Source organism: Mirounga leonina, unplaced genomic scaffold (assembly GCF_011800145.1).
Source record: "Mirounga leonina isolate KUSES-001 unplaced genomic scaffold, KU_Mleo_1.0 Mir_94, whole genome shotgun sequence".
Classification (NCBI taxonomy): Eukaryota; Metazoa; Chordata; class Mammalia; order Carnivora; family Phocidae; genus Mirounga; species Mirounga leonina.
In genome coordinates, this window is record NW_023270855.1 from 53,163,476 (window position 1) to 53,173,104 (window position 9,629).

General features: G+C 45.8%; 1 protein-coding gene across 2 annotated transcripts; it reads right to left on the reverse strand.

The window, feature by feature from the left end:
* Window positions 1-2,643: 2,643 nt before the first annotated feature.
* Window positions 2,644-5,723, reverse strand: LOC118005339 (CD209 antigen-like protein 2). 2 transcript variants are annotated; one of them, XM_034997222.1, is made up of 8 exons: window positions 5,620-5,723; window positions 5,395-5,469; window positions 5,178-5,264; window positions 4,830-4,892; window positions 4,426-4,503; window positions 4,063-4,214; window positions 3,470-3,582; window positions 2,644-3,079 (listed from the first exon to the last, which is right to left on the reverse strand). In XM_034997222.1, the coding sequence occupies exons 1-8, from the start codon at window positions 5,657-5,659 to the stop codon at window positions 2,938-2,940; spliced, it is 750 nt and encodes a 249-aa protein (XP_034853113.1). In that variant the 5' UTR covers window positions 5,660-5,723; the 3' UTR covers window positions 2,644-2,937. The 2 variants fall into 2 exon arrangements, with proteins under 2 accessions (XP_034853113.1, XP_034853114.1); XM_034997223.1 differs by lacking the exon at window positions 4,830-4,892.
* Between the last annotated feature and the right edge of the window lie 3,906 nt (window positions 5,724-9,629).

The following is a 9,629-nucleotide window of genomic DNA, read 5'->3' on the forward strand; positions in this document are numbered from 1 at the left end:
TAACCAGTGTTGGCAAGGAGAAACTAGAACCCTCATGCGTTGCTGGTGGGAATGTAAAATGATGTGACCACTGTGGAAAACAGTTTGGCAGTTCCTCAAAATGTCATGCATAGAGGGGGCGCCTGGGTGGCTCAGTCTGTTGGGCATCCATCTCTTTGTTTCTGCTCAGGTCATGATCTCGGGGTCTTGGGGGTTGAGCCATGCACTGGGCTCCATGCTCAGCACGCAGTCTGCTTGAGATTCTTTGCCATCCCTCTTCCTCCCCCTCTGCTCCTCCCTCTCTCTAAAAATAAATAAATAATCTTTATAAAAAATGTTACACATAGAGTTATCAGATGATTAAGAAATTCCACTCCTAAGTACGTACCTACAAGATTTAAAAGCAGGGACTCAAACAGATATTTGTACACCCATGTTCATAGGAACACTATTTACAACAGCTGGTACGTGGAAGCAACCCAAATGTCTATCAACAGATGAATGGATAAACAAATGTGGGGTATTCATATAACCGGATATTATTCAGCTATAAAAAGGAAGGAAACTCTGACATATGCTAAAACTCAGATGAACCTTGAAGACATTATGAACACAGATTAACCTTGAAGACATTATGTCAAGTAAAAGAAGCCAGACACACAAAAAACAAATATTGTGTAATTCCACTTATATGAAGTTCCTGGAATAGGCAAATTCAGATACAGAAAGTAGAACAGAGGTTACCTGGGACCAGGCAAGGGAGATGGGGTGTTAGTGTTTAGTGGGGACAGAGTTTCTTTTTTTTTTTTTTTAAAGATTTTATTTATTCATTTATTTGAGAGCGAGAGAGAGTAAGAGCACGAGTGGGGGTAGGGGCAGAGGGAGAGGGAGAAGCTGACTCCCTGCTAAGCAGGAAGCCCAATGATGCGGGGGATGGAAAAGTTTAGGAGATGGATGGTGGGATGTACTTAATGCCACTGAATTGTACCTTTTAAGATGGTAAAAACAAAACAATAAATAGCCCACAGATCTTGGTTCCTAAGTACCGTCTCTAAAAAAAAGGAACCAGAGCTCACTGGAGGACTGGTTGATCCCAGATCTGGGGCTAGGAAAAACAAGATGTAAACCTGAAAGAATTCTTTTTTTTAAGATTTTATTTATTTGAGAGAAAGAGAGAGAGAGCACAAGCAGGGGGAGCGGCAGGCAGAGGGACAAGCAGGCTCCTCGCTGAGCCAGGAGCCGGATGTGGGGCTTGATCCCAGGACCCTGGGATCATGACCTGAGCCGAAGGCAGACGCTTAACCAACTGAGCCACCCAGGCACCCCCTGAAGGAATTCTTAATGGCCAAAGCTGGAACAATTTGAGCAAGAAAAGAAATGATTGTGGGGTACCTGGCTGGCTCAGTCAGTGAAATGTGCGACTCTTGATCTTGAGATCATGAGTTCAAGCCCCATGTTGGATGTAAAGATTACGTCAAGCTAAAATCTTAAAATAAATAAACAAACAAATAAATGTAGAATAATTAAGAAAATCACTACTGAAATAATTACCACAGACAATCCACTGATGGATGCCAAAATGAGTGGATGGGAATTTTATGCAAAATCGAATATTTTCGAAGTCTCAAAGTATCTCCTCGCAAGATATTTATTCATTACCGAGGGGAAAATATTAACTTAGGAAGGGAGGAAAGTGACAGGCACCACCTTAACCAAGTAATTGTGGTGAGCATCGCCAATATCAAGACATATCGACACTGTGTAACCCTTGAGATGAGGCGCTAGGAAGGACACAACATCACCTCTGCAGTATTTTTGCCAAAAAGGATAACTAACCTCAGTGTAATTATGAGAGACAAACAAACAAGCAAGAAAGAAAAAAAAAAGAAAGAAAAAGAAAAAAAACCAACAACACAGATGAACTCAAATTGGGGGACAGTCTGTCAAAAAGGTTAAGGACAGAAAGACAATAAGAGACCGAACGTGGGGAACTGTAAGAGATGCATTTGTGTTGTTTTAAGCCCCTAAGTTGGTGGTAATTTGTTACAACATCAATAGGAAACTAACACTCACATTCAGAAATAACGTTTTTTAAAAATTTGTATGACGAAAGTCACAAAACTTTACTGAAAGACATTTTAAAGGTACCTCATAAAGAGATTATGTGTTCAGGAATGAATGAACACATAGATAGATTGAAAGACAGACAGACACACAGACATGTACATACCTACATGTATATATGTATATTCCCAACATTACAAATTAATTCAAAACTGTATCCGCGAAATAAGATATACACAGCAGTAGAGAGAAACATGTAGAAAGACAACAATGTCTTCGTTTACATCAAACATAATATATACAACTATAGTATAGTATAAAATATAAAGTATAAAGTATAGTATATAGTATAAAACTATAGTAACTGAAACAGTGGCAAAAAAATAGACGTAAGTTGGGGGCACCTGGGTGGCTCAGTTTTAAGCATCTGCCTTCGGCTCAGGTCATAATCTCAGGGTCCTGGGATCGAGCCCCACATCGGGCTCCCTGCTCCGCGGGAAGCCTGCTTCTCCCTCTCCCACTCCTCTGCTTGTGTTCCCTCTCTTGCTGTCTCTCTCTCTCTCTCTGTCAAACAAATAAAATCTTTTTAAAAAATAGACATAAGTTCAATGGAGCACAAAATGCAATGTGCAACTTTATTAAGGAGATGTCATGGGGGGAGTTGGGAGGTGGAGACCATCAACAGAAGAAGGGAGAGGTCTATAGCCTATGGAGGGACAGGCCTTAGAGGAGAAGAGGGTCTCAGACACTCTCTCAGGATTGCAAAGACCTCCATGCAAGAGGAGGATGGCAATTCACCAGAGGGAGAAGCAGAAAGAATGCGGCCAGGGAAACAAGCAGAATGTCCAAGCTGCCTAATCTCTGGAGACAGGTGGGGAGGGGGAGCATTGGCCCTCAGGAGCCAGGGCAGGGAGACAAGGGCTTCTTGCACGTCCAGAAGTTTTCCACACTACATCTGTTATCATTCCAGCCATCGCTGTACAATTCTACACAGTCCTCGTCTCCATGGTTGTTGGGTTCCCCTTCTTTCCAGAAGCTGTGAACACCATCAAATCCATAAGCCCCCTACTCCACCCAGAGACCACCCCCCCAGCCCACAATACCCCCCTTTGGAAGAGTGGGTCCCTGGCCTTGGGCAGCGAAAGTCCAAGGACCAGCCAGAGAGTGGTGAGGATTCAGAGGCAGTGCTTTCAAAATGAGGGTTCAAACACCCCTTCCATCGGAATCAGCTCTGGCAAAGTAAAAAATGCAGACTCCTGGGCCCATGCCTAGATTTATAGAATCAGACTCTCCCACCCTGGGATGGAGCCAGGACTCTGTATCTCCACCAAGCTCCTCTGGGCATGCTTTCCAATCCAGGGTCTGAGCACCCCCGGTTTGGGTTTCCCTGCGCACGCATCCTGGGCCATTTTCTCTAGGAGGTCACCTGAGTTGCAGGGAAGAGTTGTCCACCCATTTCCAGGAACCCTCGTTGTGGTGGTCACTGAGGCCGATCCAGGTGCGCTGGTTATTTCTTGTATTCCAAGACTTCAGAAATTTCTGGGGAGGGACGGCGGGGGCGGTGGGGGTGGGGGGAGGGGCAGCAAGCTGTCACCCGCCCCATGTCTGCCCACATCCCCACGGTTATCCCCCGCCCCCCATGAAAGACTTCCTGCGGTCCAGCCTATAGCCCTCACTCAAGTTGCATGTGTTCACATGCGTGTGTATGCTGTGGTTGTGTGTTAATGGGCACACACATGTGGAAATGTGTTAACTTGTATCTGGGGGGACATTACGTATGGGCTCAGGAGTGCGCTGAGTCCCCTTTCTGTCCACAGATGGGCTCCTATCATGCGGGGTCTTCTCTCACGTGACCTTCCCAAGCCCACCGTGGGGCCTCCTCCAGGAAGCCTTCCCTGCCCACCTCCCCGCCCCAGCTGCCCCTGGGCCTCCGTCTCTCAGACAGCAGAAGAGGGACAGACGGCTTTTTTGCTGACACTCACATGGCCCCGCCCCAGACGGGAACTCAGCCCGGCCCACCTGCTCCTCAGTACTGCTGATGATCACCAGCTGGGCCCTCAAGTTCTGACACGCGGAGATGGCATCTTTCCAGATGTTCTGGGTCTGGGAGAAGAAGTAGCAGCTTCCCTGGAAGAGTTCCCATTTCCAGGGACAGGGGCGGCAGAGGCCAGCTGGGGAGGAGAGTGGGGGTGGGGCGGACAGGCCCCCCAGCACCTGCATCAGCTCTGAGAACCCCCTAAGTTCAGCTCTCAGCTCAGTCCCCAAAAAATCCATGTGAGAGATCCCAGCTCTGCCCTCCTCAGGTGGGGAGCCATAGAAAGTGAGTTCCAGCCCCACATGTGATCCCCAAACTCCCTCCCGACCTTGGTGTCTGACCCTTACCCAGGGTGACATTCATCCAGGTCAGCTGCTGGAGGATCTCCTCCAGGTCTGAGCGTGTCAGCTCCTGAGAAACACCCACTGGAAGAAGGACTTTAATTATGAAGCACCCAGTGTGTGCTTAGTGCAGAGAGGGCCCCATGAGAACCTATCTATAGATTTCACAGTGACCCCAAGAGTCCATTATGCAAATAAAAAAAACTGAGACTCAGAGAATAACTTGCCTGACATTGCCCTCAGGGTCTCATCCAGGGATCCAGTCTCCTCCCCAACCTTCAACCCTACTGGGTCGGGTGGGGTGGGGGGGATGGAGGGGTGAAGGGGTGGAGGGGGCAGGCGGTGGCTCATCCAAAGTCACACAGCCTCTGAGCCCTCTCCCACCCCGAGCCCTGCGTTCAGCCCTTCACCTTGGCTGGGGCTCTCCTGATGGTCCCACATCTCTTTCTGCAGGGATTGGTGAATCCTGGAGACTACAACAGAGCAGAGAATTCCCCTTTATCAGCACCATCTGTAGGCCTGACCCTGTGTCGAATCTGGTTTCCAGGTCTCTCTGGGAATTTAAGTTGCCTGTGGAGGAAGATGAGCTGCATCCCGAAGATAAGGACACAGGCTCAGAGCGGGGTAGTAACGAGCGGACCGTCACACAGAAGGCGATGTGGAGCTCAAATGCCCAAGCCCTAGTGGGTCTGGGGACTGTGGGATAGGGCAAAGACCTAAAGGGACCCAAGACTCCAAGCCCCCAGCCCCTGACTCACCTTGAACCAGGGTGGTCACCAGGAGCATGAGGAAGCCCAAAGAGATGAGAAGAAGCAGCAGAGGCAATTGGGCCCGGGTCAGACACTCTGCAGGACCGGCAAATGGGCAGAGCCGAGGTTCTCAGGGACAGACCTTGCCCCACCCACCCATGCTGGAGGGGGCCTCCCAGCTGCCCCTTCCCCAGATGCCTGCCCCCCGAACCACCCGCCTCGGTACCTGGCAAGCTCCTTGAGCTCCTGAGTCGTCCGGTGTATTTCTTCTTTACTCTCTGGCCCCCAAACAGCTCCTCCTCTGAACAGGACAGAACACACTCAGCTGAGCTTCGAAGGCTGCCAAGCCTTGTTTGCGAGGACTGCAAGCTGGAGGCCAGCCCCAAACCCCCCGGGGACGCTGGAGCCCTGTCCTCCCTACCACCACCCCTGAGTGGGGGCTCAGCCTCACCGGGGTCCCCTGGCTCCTTGGAGTCACACATCTCTGCCATTCTCCTCTTCTCTCGGGCTCCTCTCCCTATGACGGTTTTTATAACCCCACGTGCTGCCCTGGCAGCCCCTCCTCAGGAACATTCCTCCCCAGTTCAGGAAGAACAAGAAACAGGACATTGCTTTCTCCCAGAACAGTGGGTGGAAGAATGAAGTGCTGACACAACTAGAAGAGAGGACATGAGGGTGGGGGCAAGAGCTGGCATGGTCACTTGGTGTCCAAAAGCACTGCTCCAACCCCTTGCGAGTCCCGCCACCATTGGCCTTGCCTTGTCAGGGTCTCAGTTTCCTCCGCTGTGAAATGGGACCATCACCCTGCCTTGCACTGTTCTTCTGAGGTTTAACACTGTGGGCTAGCCGTGGGGTATAAATTGCCTGTTCTAATAGCAGATACTCAGTAGTGATGGCCCTTAGCAGGTGTCTCACGGTTCCGCACGGGGTGTGTTCTCCCTTGTGGAAACAAGTAATAAATCTGCATTTGTTCAACCACAGGTGTGTTCCTGGTGGTCTTTGACTAACAGTTCTCATAAGAGCCCTAGGAGAAAGATACAGTTATTATCTGGCTTGACAGATGAGGAAATTGAGAAACAGAGAGAGAAAGCAACTGCCTGAGGTCACATAGCTTGTAAGTGGTGGGGCTCAGGCAGGTGGACCTCTGAGTCCCTGCTTAACCACTCCATTAAGCAATTACTCTTTTCCCCCTTTGTAATTACTAAGTATTTTGTAGAGAGTCACTTTGAAACTGTGTGTATCAAACTCTCAATTTATGTATGTATGGACTCCTGGTTTCCTACCTGATTCCATTGGTTACATGTTACTATCTCTCTCTCTCTCTCTTTTAATCTAAAGTGAGTTCCCAGCAGACAGCATATAATTGGATCATCTTTTTATCCATTCTGTCAATCCCTACCTTTTTAAAAAATGTATTTATTTATTTGAGAGACAGAAAGGGAAAGAATCCCAAGCGGACTCCACGCCAAGCATACTACAAACATTTTTTAATGTGTTATTTGGTGCACGTATATACATAAATCTGTTGGCTATATATCGAGGAGTGGAATTTTGAGATTACAGTGTACATGGACATATTCTCCTTTAGTAGATACTGCCAAACAATTGTTCTAATTGTTACGTATTTCTTGGTATTGCCCTTAATTTTCATTTTAGCCTTTTTAATTGGTACAAAGTGGTATTGATTATGATCTGAATGTATATTTCCTTCATGACTAATGATGTTGAGCACATTTTAATGTGCTTGTGACCATGTGGATATTCTTTTTTTCCAAACTCCCTATTCTAGTCTCAAGCAATTTATATATATATATATATTTAAAGATTTTATTTATTTATTTGACAGATAGAAACATAGCGAGAGAGGGAACACAAGCAGGGGGAGTGGGAGAGGGAGAAGCAGGCTTCCTGCTGAGCAGAAAGCCCGATGTGGGGCTCGATCCCAGGACCCGGGGACCATGACCTGAGCCGAAGGCAGACACTTAACAGCTGAGCCACCCAGGTGCCCCACAATTTATATTTTTTATCTAAGGCTACATTTTTTGGTTCAGGGAATGAGGTAGATTTTTTTTTTGATTGGTCAACCACCATTTATTTTATTTGTAAAATTTTTAAAAATTTAAATTCAATTAATTAACATATAATGTATTATTAGTTTCAGAGGTAGAAATCAGTGATTCATCAGTCCTATATAATACCCAGTGTTCATTACATCACGTGCCCTCCTTAATGTCCATCACCCAGTTACCCCATTCCCCCCCTCCCCTACAGTAACCCTCAGTTTGTTTTCTATGATTAGGCGTCTCTTATGATTTGTCTCCCTCTCTGACTTCATCTTGTTTTATTTTTTCCTCTCTTCCCCCATGATCCTCTGTTTTGTTTCTTAAATTCTGCATATGAGATCATATGATAATTGTCTTTGTCTGATTGACTTATTTCGCTTAGCATAATACCCTCTAGTTCCATCCACATCATTGCAAATGGCAAGATTTCTTTTTTCTTTTTCTTTTTTTTTTGAGGACTGAGTAGTATTCCACTGTATATATAAGGCACATCTTCTTTACCCATTCATCGGTCTATGGACATCTGGGCTCTTTCCATAGTTTGGCTATTGTGGACATTGTTACTATAAACATTGGGATGCAGGTGTCCCTTTGGATTGCGACATTTGTATCTTTGGGGAAAATACCCAGTAGTGCAATTGCTGGGTCATAGGATAGCTCTATTTTCAACTTTTTGAGGAACCTCCATACTGTTTTCCAGAGTGGCTACGCCAGCTTGCATTCCCATTAACAGTATAAGAGGGTTCTCCTTTCTCTAAATCCTCACCACCATCTATCGTTTCCTGACTTGTTAATTTTAACCATTCTGACTGGTGTGAGGTGGTATCTCATTGTGGTTTTGATTTGGATTTCCCTGATGTCGAGTGATGTTGAGCATTTTTTCATGAGTCTATTGGCCATTTGGATGTCTTCTTTGGAGAAGTGTCTGTTCATGTCTTCTGCACATTTCTTGATTGGATTATTTGTTTTTTGGGTGTTGAGTTTGATAAGTTCTTTATAGATTTTGGATACTAGCCCTTTATCTGATATGTATTTTGCAAATATCTTCTCCCATTCTGTCGGTTGTCTTTTGGTTTTGTCGACTGTTTCCTTTTCTGTGCAAAAGTTTTTATCTTGATGAAGTCCCAGTAGTTCATTTTTGCCTTTGTTTCCTTTGCCTTTGGAGATGTGTCTAGCAAGAAGTTGCTGCAGCTGAGGTCACAGTCAATCTCTCCCTTTTAATTGGAGAGTTTAGTTCATTTCTATTTAATGTAATTACTGATATGGTAGGGCTTATATCTCCCATTTTGATATTTGTTTTTTATATGTCTTATGTCTTTTTTGTCCTCAGTTCCTCCAGTCCTACCTTTTCTTGTGTTAATTAGATATTTTCTAGTGTATCATTTTATTCTCATGTTTCTTTTACTATATACTTTTGAAGCATTTTCTCAGTGGTTGCCCTGGAGATTACTATTAACATCTTCATTTGTAACAATCTAGGTTGGATTAATACCAACTTAGTTTTAATGGTATACAAAACTTTGCTCCTTTATAGTTCCATTTTCCCTCCCTTTATGCTGTTATTATCACAAATTACATCTCCATGCATGTGTGCCAATCAACTTAGATTTCTAATTACTGCATTATACAGTTGTCTTTCAAATCAGGTGGGAGAAAAAGAAGTTACAAACAAAAATTACATTTATACTGTCTTTATATTTACTTGTGTAGTTACCTTTATGGGGAGTCTTTATTTCTTCATGTGTATTTGAGAAACCATCTAGTGTTCTAGCACTTCATCCTGAAAGGCTCCTTTTATTTCTTTTATTGCAATGAAATACTCATAACATAAAATTTACCATTTAAACTGTACAATTCAGGGGCTCCTGGGTGGCTCGGCCATTAAGCGTCTGCCTTCGGCTCAGGTCATGATCTTGGGGTCCTGGGATTGAGCCCCACGTTGGGCTCCCTGCTCAGTGGGGATTCAGCTTCTCCCTATCCCTCTGCCTCTCTCCCCGCTCATTTGCTCTCTCTCTCTCTCTCAAATAAATAAATAAAATCTTAAAAAAAAAAAAAAACCCAGGGTCACCTGAATGGCTCAGTCATTAAACATCTGCCTTCAGCTCAGGTCATGATCCCAGGGTCCTGGGATCGAGCCCCACATTGGGCTCCCTGCTCCGTGGGAAGCCTGCTTCTCCCTCTCCCATTCGTCCTGCTTGTGTTCCCTCTCTCGCTGTGTCTCTGTCAAATAAATAAATAAAAATATTTTAGGGGCGCCTGGGTGACTCAGTCGTTAAGCGTCTGCCTTTGGCTCAGGTCATGATCCCAGGGTCCTGGGATCGAGCCCCACATCGGGCTCCCTGCTCAGCGGGGAGCCTGCTTCTCCCTCTCCCACTCCCCCTGCTTGTGTTCCTGCTCT